Raw genomic sequence first — 15,604 nt, 5'->3', positions numbered from 1 at the left:
AACTACTGCTCTATTTGCCAAAGTCTTTCAGCAAATATCGATGGGATGTCTGTCTTTTTTATTTTAAACAGCTTTACTGAGGTATAATTTACACCATAAAATTAACGTGTCTTGTGTACAACTCAGTGATTTTTAAAGGCTTTGTGTTTGATAAGACCTACTAGCGAGTTGCTAAGAGTCTCCTAACTATGACTTTTCACCAGCAATAACACTGTGAGCACTTTTCTCAAAAAACATAATTCCAACGGTTGCAAGGCAATGGCTTGAGAACCATCAGCTTAAAGCATCCAGACAAGATAAATTAAAACCCGCAAGATGCCACATTCACCCTCACTAATGCATACACTCAGGGTTTTGCAGGGTAGTGAGTTCGTCCTTCCTTACGTCTTATCTACCTTCTTATTGCTGCCCGATCGCTCAAGGTCATAATTAAATGACTTTCTTTGCTTAATTTTTGAGCAAAAACATTTGAGCTCTTGAATTTGGGCACACAGCTCAGGGAAGCTCACACGCACCTGCAGGTTAGTTGGGTCTTTGTAGTTCTCATCGGAGGCGATCTGAAGTTTCTCCTGGATCCATTTCTCCAGCTCCTCAGCATCTCTTTGGAAAAACTGGAATCGATAGGAATCTTCAAGCTTCTGGCGCCTCAGGGTAGAGAGCTCCTTGAAGCGGTGATACCTGTCCAGGACCTGCTGCCGCCTCTCCTGGATGTCCTCTGCCGTTTCCAGCACTTTGACCCCACTGGGGTCCATTTTCTGAAAAGACAGAATGCCCGGGGATCAGCACCAGACACCAAAATAAGACTGAATGGAGTCAGCCTCTTTAAAGGGAAGGAAAGAACTATAAGACAGCGCTAGCAGACAAATGAATCGAGAAGATAGCCCCTTCTCGAGATCTAACAACAAAGCCCGGATCCTCCTCCTTTGATTAAAATAGCTGCTTACGTGGGTCCCTCCGAGGATGGCTAACCAACAAGGCAATGAAACCAGCGGAAAATGTGAGTAGAACGATGGTTTATACTGTCAATTCTACAAGAGCTTTGAGAATTCAAAGGAAACGCCAACATTGGTACTCAAGGAATTATTGAGAAATCCATTCCAAAGTCCTTTCATCTGGTCTATGCATTTCATTATGTGGAGGTTAGACAGAAGCTACTCTTACGTAAGTCAGCTTGTCTATCTTTCCAGATCTCAGCCTGTTAGTCACTGAAGAAAAGGGAATGATTAGGAAGTAACTGAGTCCTTAACATCAGTTACCAATAGAATTTTCCTAGTCAGAGTAGCTGATTTCTCAGTTACCCCAAAACGACAATCCTACAAATCTTCTTCAGGCTACCAGAGAGCCTGGGCAATAAACAGGCTTAGTTTTATCTGGGTGTGCACAATTTAAAGAAAATCACAGTGTATCTTTAAAAAAAAAAAAAAGTGTGGGGTTAAAGATTTATCCTACTTTCCACGTCCCTGTTATTTGGGAAGCAAGGAGACTATATAACTTTAGCATCAATTTCACGTTCACTGCAAATGCAGGCTAACTGGGTAAGTGGTACTTCCCATTACATTCAATCTGCCTCAACTTTACCTTAGGTCACCAAATTTTAATGTCAAAAAGAAAACTTGACCTATTAATGGGAGAAACGCAGAACATGCCACCTGCTCTTATCAGGAATAAGCCATTTTATCTTTTAACCACGGAAGGACCACAGAAGGAAGTAGCTACAGATTAATGACAAAGAGCTTCCAACTCTGTCTGTAACATATGACCTTGCACGAGCCACCTTCCCTCTCTATGCCTCAATTTTCTCAAATGACTAAAAATGGCAGGTGAAAATGAGATGGTTGCAAGACCCTTCTAATTTTAAAATTACAGGAGTTCTACAGAGAAGATCCTGAGATCTGGTAAAGAAGCAGACCAGAGCAGCTTTGTGGTCTCTCCACTCTCATTCTGTAATTTATACAAGGCATAAAAGCTGTGTTACCAGGGAAACACTTAAAAGCCTTCCTGATTGGCCTGGCCCAACCACTGGGAAATGATGAGCAGGCTCAGTATTAGGCCTGAGAGTGGGTCATGGTGCTCCCGACCCCCACGTGCAGTTATGAGGTAAACACCACTGGTGAGATCTGGGCCAGTCCCACCTTTCCAGCTCTTTAGGGATTAAAGCAGCTCCCAGAGGTGGTGGGAAAGCATTGCCTGCACCTGATCAACTCTGAGGACCACCTTTCTGCGAAGAGACTAGCTTCCTAGGAAAGAGATCCTGAGGTGATTTTAGCCATATCCCCATTCTTCCAAATTATTCTCCACGTATTAACCAGTTATTTTGTTGTGTTGTTTTTCTCCCACAAAGTCTGATTTATTTACTTATTTAACTATTTTTTTTAAAAAAATCCTTTGCCACATCCCGCCGTGCTTTAAAGCCCTTTATGGCTCCCTTCTGAGAGAGGAAAGAACCCACCTTTTCTAGCAGGACCTTCCGATGCCGCCCAGCACACCTGACTGGCGTCATCTCTCACCCATGCCCCCTACCTCTTGGCATATAGAAATACTTTTTCCTCCCAAACACATGATTCTCTTTAGACTCCAAGCCATTTGCACAGGCTTTCTTTGCCTAGTGTTCTCTCTGTCTGGATAACTCCTATTTATGTCTTTTTTTTTTTTTAAAGTTCATCATGTTTTGTGTGGTTGTTTTTTTTTTTGATTCTTTATTGGGGAATATTGGGGAACAGTGTGTTTTAACAGGGCCTATCAGCTCGAAGATCAGTCACTGTTTTCCATCTTAGTTGCAGGGGGGTGCAGCCCACCATTGTAGGCGGGATTGAACCGGCAACCTTGTTCAGAGCTCGCACTCTAACCAACTGAGCCATCCGGTCGCCCCTCTTAGCAGCTCAGTGGCAGCTCGTTGTTTTCAATCTAGTTGTGGAGGGCACAGCTCACTGGCCCATGTGGGAATCGAACTGGCAACGCTGTTGTTAGGCGCTCATGCTCTAACCAACTGAGCCATCCGGCCGCCCATCCTACTTATATCTTAGTACCTAGCTGAAATAAATAAGCTCCATACTGAGCTATCCTCCATACTGAGCTATCCTCAATACTCCTTCCTTCCTTCCTTTTCAGATTTAATCATGCTTTTCGGCAGGTTTACAAAGTGCTTATACTACATGCTTCCCATGGTGTAATTAGACGGAGTGATCTAATCTTGGTATCCTGATTTCTAGCACACAGAGGTCATTAAGAAATGTTTGAGTAATGATGGAAAGCATGTACAGTCCTGACTTCATTTGTAAAGGGTGGGGAGAGAGCTCATAGTCCACCTAAGCTTCACTTTCTATAGTTAAACCGGAACTCTATCCAGGTGAAAGCAAAATTCGTGACAAGAATCACAAATCAAGCATGCGCTGACTGAAGCTCCACAACTATGTAGGTGTCAGCCTGAGGAACAAGTCTGGATTACTAATCTTAGACTGACCACATGGCAGGATAATCTGAGAAGTTAGCTGCTCTTCTCTCTGTGGTAGGGTGGGACTGCAGGGAAATCAAGCTCAGGAAGTCACTGTTTTGTACCATCAATAGGTAACTGTGTCCAAAAAAAATATTTTCTATTCTCAGAATGGGCTTCAGGAGAGTCCTTAAAACCAAAAGCTGAGGGTAACCTTGAAAAACGAAGTGTCTGGCTCAGAGGGGAGTTTCTGCAGTAAAACCGAACTATTAATACAAGGCCTTGCCAGTTTACCTGCTGCCCGAAGGGCATCAGGCACCGCTGGGGAAGGCTGACTTCTGACAAGGATCCAGCCACACCGAAACCAGCCACCCTTACTTGACTGGAAACCCGACTGTTCTCATTCATCTGCATTGTTTGCTCCAGCCGTGTCACACAAACTCCCTCACCAAGGCCAAGTACAGGTCCTAGGCGGGGTCCACGCCCCAGCTCAGAGAGTTCCCTTCAGCAGGGACGTTTTCTTCTCTCGCTCTCCCATCTGCACCATTTCATACCACACAAACCCCTCCAAGTCTAAAACAACTCCCTCGTCTTCTCGGAGTCCTAATCAGAAGTCCTCACTCCCTCTGTTGTGCTCCTCTTCGAGCACCATCACATTCTGCCAGGTAATTAGTGTTTTTCTCCCTGCCATTTTCAGACGTTCTTTAGGGAATTAGAGTCCCCCAGGAACTCTAATATAAAAAAGACCTTCTCTTACTCTTATTCTCTAACCACAGAGCTCGGCACATATTAGAGTCAGTTACATTCTAAACTTGGAAATAGAGAAACACTGTCACTTCACTGTTAAGTAGTCAGGAGACACAAGGTCACCTACTAAGCAACTCATAGAGTGACCCGGGATGCTCTGGTTCCCAGACTAGCGTGCAAGAACCAGTGATTCTTAACATGAATAGAACTGACATATCTTTTATTGATGGCTGTGCGGTTGTTCGTTAATTCCTTTCTCTGCCTCTACCTTTTACATCCTCCACTTTGGAAGGAAAACAGGGAGAGAGGGTATTATTCTTTTTTTAAAAAAAGATTTTATTGGGGAAGGGGAACAGAACTTTATTGGGGAACAATGTGTACTTCCAAGGGCTTTTTCCAAGTCAAGTTGTTGTCCTTTCAGTCTTAGTTGTGGAGGGTGCAGCTCAGCTCCAGGTCCAGTTGCCGTTGTTAATTGCAGGAGGAGCAGCCCACCATCCCTTGCCGGAGTAGAACCAGCAACCCTGTGGTTGAGAGCCCATGGCCCATGTGGGAATTCGAACCTGCAGCCTTTGGCATTAGGAGCACGGACCTCCAACCACCTGAGCCACGGGGCCGGTCCCGAGAGGGTATTATTAATCATTAAAAAATCTAAATTAGGGGCTGGCCTGGTGGCTCAGGCGGTTAGAGCTCCATGCTCCTAACTCCCAAGGCTGCCGGTTCGATTCCCACATGGGCCAGTGGGCTCTCAATCACAAGGTTGCCAGTTCAATTCCTTGAGTCCCACAAGGGATGGTGGGCAGCGCCCCCTGCAACTAACAACGGCAACTGGACCTGGAGCTGAGCTGCGCCCTCCACAACTAAGACTGAAAGGACAACAACTTGAAACTGAACGGCACCCTCCACAACTGAGACTGAAAGGACAACACCTTGACTTGGAAAAAAAGTCCTGGAAGTACACACTGTTCCCCAATAAAGTCCTGTTCCCCTTCCCCAATAAAATCTTTAAAAAAATTTTTTTAAAAGTCTATTTAGTTTTTTGTTTTGTTCTTTTTTAAAGATTGAGTCTTCCTGGGCGGCTGGAGGGCTCAGTTGGTTAGAGCGCGAGCTCTAAGCAACAGGGTTGCCGGTTCAATTCCCACGTGGGCCAGTGAGCTGCGCCCTCCACAACTAGATTGGACACACGGAGCTGAGCTGCCGCTGAGCTTCCAGAGAGGCGGTGGGCCAGATGGGTCAGTTGGTTAGAGCGCGAGCTCTCAACAAGGTTGCCGGTTCAATTCCCGCATGGGATGGTGGGCTGCACCCCCTGCAACTAAAGATGGAAAACGGCGACTGGACTTGGATCTGAGCTGTGTCCTCACAACTAGACTGAAGGACAACGACTTGGAGCTGATGGGCCCTGGAGAAACACACTGCTCCCCAATATTCCCCAATAAAAAAAAGAAATGAAAATCAATTAAAAAAAAGATTGAGTCTTCCTAACTTAGTAAACAGTAAGAGTTAAGAATAATTTTATTTGTAAACTTTTTGTGTTTTTCAAGGACCCATCAGCTCCAAGTCAAGGAGTTGTTTCAATCTAGTTGTGGAGGGCACAGCTCACAGTGGCCCATGTGGGGATCGAACCGGCAACCTTATTAAGAGCTCTGTGCTCTAACCAACTGAGCTAACCGGCCACCCCCAATAATAATTTATATACTTTCTTTGTTCTCATCCCTCAGGAAACAGTCAAGATGGCAAAACAACAGGTACTTGTGTCTAATCTGCTTGCTTACAGAATTTTCTCATAAAGAAACTTTCCAAGGGAGGTACAGTTATGTATGAAAGCAACTACATGGCACACGAGTTCCCACGAGATGTCGAAGTCTTTAGATTAATGCTCATGGTGCCTGTCCTGCCCCCTCATGTCACAGGATTCCCTGCATTTCTAAAATCCTTTAGCTGCTCCAGAAATTTCTAAGAAATCACATTGAGAAACAGCTCTTTATGATGAAAAAAAGAATCCCCAACGTAATATTGCAAAGGTTCCACTTGAGCGAGTCGCCCAGCTTGAGTCCCCCTTGCTGACTGGGCCCTACCAAGCCAGGGAGACAGTCCAGTGAGGCCCTGCTGAAATTCACCAACCTAAAAGGCCCTCTTTGTCACCCCAGTGAAGTAGAACGAGTCAATTCTATACCAAGTGCTTTGGTCAGGCAATAATGGACTTTTCTTTCCTGCAGTAGATCAGCTGACGTCAGGAGGTGGGAGCTCTGCCAAGCCACAACTGGCTGTCTCTGGGGAGCTGGGCATCTGAAAGTCATCAATGCTCTCCCACTGTCCTCGCCATTCCCGAATTTTCATTTGCATGATTCACAGGAGCCTAAGATTATCTGTAAAGAGTTCCCCCCACCCTTAACCTGATATGGAGCTGTCTCTAGTTTATCTACACAAGTTCCAGTTTCTTTTTGCTCCCAAAAGGGCCATTTCCATAGACTACATTAAACACAGGAAAAAGTCCCATATCACGAAAACCTACTGCCACCCAAAGATGTTCCAACTTCTCACCCGAAACTGAGACAGTGAGCAGGATCCCTTGGACCCCGCCTGTGTGCACCACCTTCTGCCATGACTGCCTGAAATATGTAGCTGACTGATAGGCAGACTCCACAGAGAATGTTCCAGGCTGTACCCAGCCTTAATGGGATTAGCACGTTTGAAGAGCTAGAAAGGAGGACTTTGGGAAAAGTGCCACTAAAAAACAATCTCCAACCACACCAGCCTATCTGTCTAGTCCACTAACGGCCTAAAAACCCACAGGAGCTGATTTCCTAGGACTGCAATCAACTGACTGCTTATCTGAAAGCAGCCGATCAGCTCTGATTGTGCCAGTCAAGTCTATGAACAGAGAAAGGAGTGGCAATGAAGTGCTGAATGTATTCTTTGTATGTGTAAGGACAGCTTCCCATTTAAGGTAACCAAAGGAAAAGGTCACATTTTTGCAAAGACTGGTAGAGAGGGCTGAAGATGCAGGCTAGTTATAAACGCTGCAATGCAGCAGTCAGAACGCTGGCGGCGTCGGTCAGCAAGTCACGGGAACTGAATCTCGGGGGATAAAACAGGAATTACCACCATGTCCTCTATTGTAATAAATAAAAAGAACTTGTCAGTTCTTACAATACTGCTAGATGTCTGGGAAGAAAGAGCGGGGGTCTAAAGATATGAATCTTAGCTAGAAAGTTCTACCTCATCAAATATATGGTGATGGAAGGAGAACTGACTCTGGGTGGTGAACACACCATGGGATTTATAGATGATGTAATACAGAATTGTACACCTGAAACCTATGTGATTTCACTAACAATTGTCACCCCAATAAATTTTAAAAAATAAAATAAAATAAAGGGAAAAAAGGAAAGTTCTATCTTAATCCAAAGATATAACATGCCTGAGAATGACTCCTCATACCCAAAACAAATTCATACACAATACCAACTGAAAATGGAGTCCTACTAAAGAGGCTAGGCATTAATTATATCTTTGTCTTCTCGATAAATGCCCCGAGACAGCTGTTTGAGGCAGCCCTTGGTACTTGGGCAATTTTTAAACACCTTAACCTAATCTACAGAAGCTCTATGTACCACTGTGCTAGGGGCTGTGTCTACCTTTAGAGGGCGGGAAGAGGCAGCGGGTGGGTGAGAAGGTCTCTGTGTTAAGCAACAGACAGGACTGCAGAAACAAACATTTTCAAGCCAAAGGTCAAATGCTTTGGACTCTGCAAACTTAGTGCCTGCCGTGAATGGCTTAGGACAACCTCACACTGATCTGGGAGAGTGGAAGAATCCAGCCGTTTCTCTACGGGACCTCCGAAGAGAATAAAATTATAGTGACTATGAAAGGAGGGACTATTTACAACAAAGCATTGGGGCCACTGTCTGTCACTGCAACAGGCTGAACGTGCCATATGGAAGACATTTGGATTACTACAAAAGGAATTCCGATTGCAGGCAGGACACCAGATATATTGTTTTGCAAGGAAAGGGATGGATTTTAGGGAGTAACAGGATGCAGAGATCATTTGGCTCTATGGAAAAATTCCTAAACATCACCCAAAGCAAAAGGTCACAGAAAGTATTCATCAGTTTTGTTTTTGTTGTTTAGTCAGAGCCCAAAGGTGCAGAACTGGCAAATGCCCTTCTTCCATGGCTTAGAAAGCCACCCTATCACCATCTCTCACATGTCCAAAGCAAGAGAAGTGTACATCCATGGATGTGGAAAACCTCCCCCAGAACAAACACCAAAGAACTTGGTCAGCACCTATAAAAACTTTATACCAATGGATTCTCAGATCAAATGAATTAACTCAAAACCAGCTTAGTTGCAGATTCTCCTGGCAGTTCTGCTGGTAAGCAGAAGTAAACATTACATCAAGTAACAGTTTAACAATGAACTTTTTTTTTTTTTTTTTTGCTGAAACCACATTCCAATTGGGATTGTGGATTTGCATGTCAGCCTTCAAACTGATTAATTCATTTGAACGTGTTAGCCGTGTTAGCCGTATTCTGCAGAAGTGAGCAGGGACTTAGCTTTGGAGAGAAGTCTCTCGTACTGCATTGCATCAAAACCCAGAAACGCAGAGCGGCGCTGCTCGTACAAACGTCCTCAAGCCCCCCAAACACTGTCTTGCTGCTACTTACCGGTCAACCTGTAAAATTCAGATGAGAGGTATTTTGAGTGCAAAACACTGTTACTGAGAGTCAAAATGAGAAAGTCATAATGTGGCCCATTTTTATAAACCTCCTTTCAATAATTAACCAGTCAGAGTTATAAAAGGGCCTGCCTTGGATTTATCACCCATTATCACTAGGAATTCGCCAAGTTTGTATTCTCCTTATGGAATATCAAGACATTAATTTTAAGCATTTTTCTTTTTGAAGGTCCAATTTAGCAAACACGCAAAAATTGTACACAAATAAAACAAATATATAGTGAGCTTTTTTTTTTAAAAAAAAAGTAAGCTCCATTTCATCACAGGGATTGTGGCAGAAAAACTAAGTCAAAGGGAACAGGAAACAAACCCAAGTTTACAGTATTTGTCAAACTTAAAAGTACTATTTTTATTGCATGTTTTAAAATTATTTTTTCCAAATATCTAAGATAATCTGTTTAGTCCCTTGGTTTTTAAGAACCAAGTAACTATCAATCAATAAATAAAAAATCAGCAAACACTACATGCAAATACCGGTAGCACAGTAAGAAATGAATATATCCATGCCTTAAAGAGAGGAAGGTAAAAAACAGGAGGCTTTGGAAATTTTAGAATTTACGAAGATTTCTGTTCATGTAACACCAAAAAAACAAAACCCAACCAAACAACAACAACAAAAAACCCACAAAAAAATAAACCCTAACAGTAACCTTAACAGGAAGGTCATGCAGGCAAGGTTTTTTGCCCCCTCTCTTTGGATCATTCAACTTCTTGGACACAAAAGTGTCTTCACTGCAAACCAGGCAAAACCGAAAAGATCGCATTTCCTGCATGCTGGTCAAATAAATACCTGGATTCTGCGTTTACGAAACGATGACAACATGATGGAGGAATGTGGAGTCTAAAGAGGGAGGGGGAGAGCAAGATAACAAGCTTCTAAGGGCACAGCACAAAAGAACTTCAAAATGAAGAAAGCAGATCCTTAAAAATATATGAACACAGCTAAAAATCCAATTTCACATATTTCCCTGGTGCCTTCTAAATCTTCCAAGGGCTTTAAAAAGTGGAAACAGAACCGAGGTTGTCTAGTCTTAACACTTCCTATCTAGATGTGCCAAGTCATCCCCCTCCCTTTGGGTCTGTTTCCCCACTTTTCAAATAAAGTAATAATCCTGAATATACTTTTTAACACTAACCGTCTCGATGAATTACCTGAGATTTCCAGGACGAGGTGATTCCTAAATCTCCTTCCCTTCAGTAATAAAATAGTATGATTTGATGAAATCATCAGAAACAAGAAAGAACTCAAGGTACAAAAGATCTGACTTGGGCCTAGGTTACTGGTCCACTTCCTCTACAAAATACCATTTCCTGTATAAAACCAGTACAAGAGAAATATGCAAAAAAGGTAGGAGGGAGGTACCAGCGCAGCTGCCTTCCTCCTGCATTCCTGGAGTCAGCATTTGCCGTCAGCCGTCAGGCCGCTGCATTCTTCTACCTACACCCACCACAGCTGACAGGCCTCGGCAGACCCAGCTGCACAACTAGTGGAGTGCTCGCATAGCTCACCACGGGAGGACTGGTGAGGAGGCAGGCCCCGTGCCTACTGTCCTTAGTGCAGGTTCAGCGATGACAGCACTATTCCTAACAGCCACTTCTCGGGGTCCGCAGTGGGCCCCTCCCTTTGAGAAGAAGGCAGGCAAGGAAAAGGAGAGAAAATTCTAACCCAGGGAACCAAAAAATATGCTTAAAAGACAGCTCTCCCCACCTAAGCCTGTTCATCAGATTGCTTGCAGTGCTCATATTAGAGCCTGTCGACAGATGACATTTCCCCCGTTATTAGATTACCAAACAACACGGAGCCAGCCACAGACCAAAAGCGTATCAGAGAATGTTACTGAGCTGATGGTTAAGGTGAGTAACTGCTTCACACCTGTCCAGTACAGAGCAAATCCTCCTTTGGAGTCTGTGTCTCTCCTCTAGGTCCCTGGATAACAGCTAGCACACTTTGAGGGTCCCTTTGAGTAATTACTGGCCCAGTTACTAAAAAAGGCGTATTGTTAATTTCCTGCACAGAGGCCCTTACTGCAGCACAATTCCCCTCCCGCAGCACATTTTTCAAATTTTGACTTCAATTTAACCTTTCAAAATCTAAGACATTAACTGTAACAAAAGGAAAGAGAAATGACTAGTTTGTGGAGTTGGGACCTTGGCTCAATGGTTTCATACAGCTGAGTGTTCCCACGGCTTAGTCTTAAGAATTTTGTGTCTTGGCTGCAAGACACCCCCACCCTGCCATCTTGGATACATTCTGTTTTAGTCAAGTCCAATTGCTATGACGACGCAATTTCTCAACACATTATGAAAATACTTCATATGGTCTCTCTCCTATTCCTCCCTCACAGCCATGAGATCAAGTTTTTCTAAAAGACCAAGATGAAGGCAGAACAAAGGGCCTACAGATTTCAGGACCTATTATATAAAATAGATGTGATAAGGTGTGTTGCAGCAGTCCAAGCGTCATCTCAGCCCAGCTTTGTGGTCTGCTCAGGCGTTTCATTTAAAACGTATCCAACCCTTAACCTTAACAAGCCCTTTATTTAAAATATACTGTATCTCAGCACATCAAAGAGCCTTTTTAAAAGCAATCTCTTTGGAAAGCATCTAATCAAATTCACGGACGGCTTTCAAACAAAAGGCTGCTCTATCATTCAACACCGGCATGGCTGTGGAATTTTTGACAAATAATATAGTGTCCTCGACTGGAAAGATCCGTTCTCCGGGGGAAAAAAGAGGACTCTAAGTATTAAATTATTTGATTTGGGTCTCACAAAAAGCAAACGCCGCAGCTACCTGTTATTTACAAGCAAATCACGACTAAGTAGGAAAGAACTGTGTATTACAGGGAAGCAAAGGAGATGGCCGGCCAGCCTCGGACCTTCCCGTGTCTAGAGAGAAGGCCAAGGAAAGGCCGACCGAGATGAAATTCACATCAAAGAGCCCTTGACCCCCGCTCTCGGCGCTTCCTCCTTCAAGGGTTAAGCCGGCATTGCTCGCAGGGATTTAGGAAAAGGAGGGGCAAAAGTTGCTCCCCACCGAGGGAAGGGATTGGGGGCGGTGGGGGGAGCGCGCAGCCTGGAGGAGCGTGGGGACGATCCCGACAAGGGAGCCCCCGCCCCACCTGCCGCCGTGGGATGGGACAGGGCGCGGCCGCCGCGAGGCTGGGGCGGGGGGGCGGGGGGGAGCCAGCGGCCTCGCCACCCCCTCCGCCCAGTCAATGACATTCCAGCCACCGGCGCCCAGACTCGGCCAGGCGGCTCCTCCACAGCCCACGCGCCATAAGCCGGTCGCGGCCGGCTCGCCCGGCTCCCCGCCCGACGGAGGGAACGGCGCGGCCCGCCCGGCTCACCTGTCCGCGGCTGGCCCCGCCCCTCCCCGGGGGCGATCCGGCCACCCGCCCAGGGGTCGGCTGCTCTCGGGCCCCGCTTCCGCCCGCGCTCCCCCTCTCTCCCTCTCACCGGCTCCTGGGGGTGAGGGCAGTGAGACGTGGGGCTGGGGTGGGTGCAGAGGGACCGACGCGCCTCCGGGGCCTCCGCTCCTCGCAGTTCGCTCCGCAGCGGGTAGTGGCGGCGACGCGCGCGCCCCACCTCTTTTATAGGCGGCCACGCGCGTTCCGGCGGCGGGCGGGCGCGAGCGCGGGGGAAGTGTCCCCCCGCGGCGCGAGGGGCGGGGGCGAACGCCGGTGGAGCAAAGGGGGCGGAGCTCCCTCCCTCTCGCCTCCCGATCGCACGGCGAAAAAGGCCGAGCGTTCCCGACGGGAGCCGAAGCGGCGGTGCTGAGGAAGGGTCGATTGCAGGGGCGCCGCGCGGGACGGGGAAGTAGGGCGCGCGCCAGAGATGGGGGTCGGCGGTGCAGCGGAGCGTCTGCCTCCGCCCGGGCGGGCCGAGTTGCTGCAGCCGCCCCGCCCTCCCCGCGGCTTGGATTCTCCAATCCTGCCCCTCCCCGCCCTGCACAGATTCTTCTGCACCCTGCCCCTCCACCCCTCCGCCCGTGGGAGCCCTTCCAGGACTGCAGCGAAGGGCGGGGCAGAATCCATCGCTGCAGCCCGGCTGGGATGCTGCGCGTCCCGGCCGGAAAAACGCCCAGTCTCAAAGAATGAGATCACCGTGTGCTTCTCTTCCTCCTGACCACTTACCCTGGGAGAAGGCTGGGGCCAGGGACCTAAGTCAGTCTACGCTGGTGGGGGTTGGGGTCAGAAACCGAGGATGATTTGGGGACTCCGGGTTTGAGGAGGTGGTAGGAAAAGGCCAAAACCGATCATAAAAAATAAAGTCGACTGATTTGGAATTTGTCTGTCGTTCTGGGATTTGGAGGGTTAGTAATTTCTTATATTCTCAACAAAAGCTTTCTCACAAGTCGCCAGTGGAATAGGGTGCACCACTTGTATTTTCTAAACAAGATATGGTTCTTCCTGCCACAATGAATTGAACTTGCCTCATGTACCAGGCACTATGCTAAGCATTTCATGTGTGACCTTTTTTTAAATCTTTGCAATAATTTTATGACGTTAAGTATTATTTCCCCATTTTACAGATGAGCATTCTAACATGGAAGCTAGGTGTCTTGCCTATGGTCAGGCAGCTAGCAAGAGGAAAAGCTAGGATTTGAATCAAGCAGTCAGAACCTTCTCTTGAACAGTATGCTATACTGCCTTCCCATAGGAAAGGGAAGCGTCGTGATGGTGGGTGCTGGGGTGCTGAGAAAAGAAAAATAAGATTTCTGGAATTTCTGTTCTTAACAGTCCTAGCAGTTTGAGGGCCTGGCTCTAAACTCGGTATCCAGAGCCCTGGCTTAGGACGCCCTTTCCCCTCCCCCACTCGGGTGACAGCTGGGCCGCAGCCATTGGTAGTAACACCCAGATCGTTCCTGTGCAGTCAGGCAGACCAGGAGCTCTGCAGCTCAGGAAGGCGTCAGCCTCCCGGTTACCAAGCAGCCCTCCTCTTTAAATAAATATAAAGGCACTGGGCACTGCACCAGAACTTGGGCCCGGGCCCAGGCCCAGCCCGGAGCTCCCTGGTCCTCTGCAGTCTGGCTTCTTCCCCTGTGCCTGGGATCTGCAATCTGGGTTCTAAGCCACCCAGGCTGTAGCCATGATAGTAAGGAAACCCACCCCCCCTCCCTTATTCCATCCAAGTGGAGAGGAAAGAAAAGGAGTGGCCACACCCCAGAAGCAGCTTTACAGAATCTGGAGGAAAAACGTAGGAGCTAAGAAGTATTTCCTGCAATTTTCTATGTAGAGAGAAAATAAGGCCGGTAACTACTGTCTGGGCTGTGCACAGCTGATGGCGTCCACCGCCTCTTCTCCAGAGGGTAGCAGCAAGATGTTAAATCAAATACTCAGCTCTGGGTACAAAATGGCTAACACAATCAACTGTTCAAAATTTTCAAGCCCTGCTCCAGCAAAGAACAGTCTCAAGGCCATGGGCAGGAGCTACAGAAAGGAAGGCTTTTTCTTTTAAATCACTCTGGCCTCATAGTGAAACAGGGGTTTTGCTGCCTGTGCTTGATGCAAAACAGATTGGAGATCTTAGAGCTTCTGTATTGATACAGCAACAAAAATCATATTCCTTGATTCTTTGATCTGAGACAAGACCAAAAACCGTATTCCAGGCCTCTCCACCTCCCACTCACTCACCCACTCCATTCAGCATTTGGCACTGGAAATGAGACATATAAAAAACTGTTCTTCTCATGTTCTATTGTTTGCCTGCCTCACCTGCCACCAATTTCACCATATGCCTAACACTCAGCTAGGTGTGGAGAGAGGGAGATGACAAAGCTGATAATCGCCGTCTTTGTTTTCTGAGAGACACTCATTCAGAAAAAAGAAAGAAAACCATCAAAATAATATCCAATCAACTTGTTCTCAGTCACAACTTTCCAGGTCTCCTGAAAAGCATGTGGGCAGGACTGAATTCTGAGCTCCTTTTTCTATTCCACCTGTTCTCTGAAGGTTTGATGTGCACCAAAGCTTAGGCATCTAGGTAGTGCCAATACCTTTTCAAGTTGTTCAAGAGGTCAACCATTGGGAAATATACTAACTGTAATGATGTTTACATGTCCAGCCATGGAAAGTTGCTTGCTCACTCTCGCTGGGAGTCAGTCTCTCTCTCTCTCTCTCTCTCTCTCTCTCTCTCTCTCTCTCTCTCACACACACACACACACACACACACACACACACACACACACACACAGAGCAAAGTTAACAAGCAAGCGCCAGCACTTCCACTATTTTTCCTCCCAACTCATACCAGTAACATTCTGCACTGTCAGCTGACAAGGAACAGCACAGAGCTTCAGAACAGTGACTGGAAAAACCCTGAAGATATTCCGTCAAATGAAATAAACCAGACACAAAACGACCAATTCTGTAGGTTCCACTTACGAGGTCCCTAGAGTAGTCAAATTCACAGAGGCAGAAGGTAGACTGGGGGTTGCCAGGGAGGTCTGGGGGTGAAGGGGAAGGGGGAGTTAGTGTTTATGGAGACAGAGTTTCAGTTTGGGAAGGTGAAAAAGTTCTGGAGCTGGATGGACGGTGGGGATGGTTACACGATGTGAGTGTACTGAATGCCACAGGACTGTACACTTACAAATGGTTAAAACGGTCAATTTGTGTTAACATATATTTTACCACAATTTAAAAACAAAGCAAAACACAGGGAGTGCTTCTGAAATCAGGGGCCACAGTA

The 15,604-nt window shown here is 46.5% G+C and overlaps 1 protein-coding gene across 16 annotated transcripts in view; it reads right to left on the bottom strand.

Moving 5' to 3' along the window:
* The window catches only part of SPTAN1 (spectrin alpha, non-erythrocytic 1), a 59,889-nt gene extending 47,390 nt beyond the window's left edge, over nucleotides 1–12,499 (bottom strand). For 7 of the 16 annotated variants that reach the window (XM_081065985.1, XM_081065981.1, XM_081065987.1 and 4 more), the window contains exons 1-3: nucleotides 12,374–12,475; nucleotides 9,706–9,756; nucleotides 516–755 (exon numbers count right to left, since the gene is read on the bottom strand). In XM_081065985.1, coding sequence (XP_080922111.1) covers nucleotides 516–755; nucleotides 9,706–9,738 — 273 coding nt within the window. In that variant the 5' untranslated portion in view covers nucleotides 9,739–9,756; nucleotides 12,374–12,475. Of the gene's footprint in view, nucleotides 1–515; nucleotides 756–9,705; nucleotides 9,757–10,067; nucleotides 10,231–12,264 lie in introns of those variants that run through there. The other 9 variants (XM_081065982.1, XM_081065974.1, XM_081065973.1 and 6 more) reach the window with 6 other exon arrangements.
* Nucleotides 12,500–15,604: the final 3,105 nt, after the last annotated feature.

This window comes from Rhinolophus hipposideros (genome assembly GCF_964194185.1).
Source record: "Rhinolophus hipposideros genome assembly, chromosome: 11".
Taxonomy (NCBI): domain Eukaryota; kingdom Metazoa; phylum Chordata; class Mammalia; order Chiroptera; family Rhinolophidae; genus Rhinolophus; species Rhinolophus hipposideros.
The sequence above is the reverse complement of the archived record's forward strand: the minus strand, read 5'-3'. Positions and strand labels throughout refer to the sequence as shown.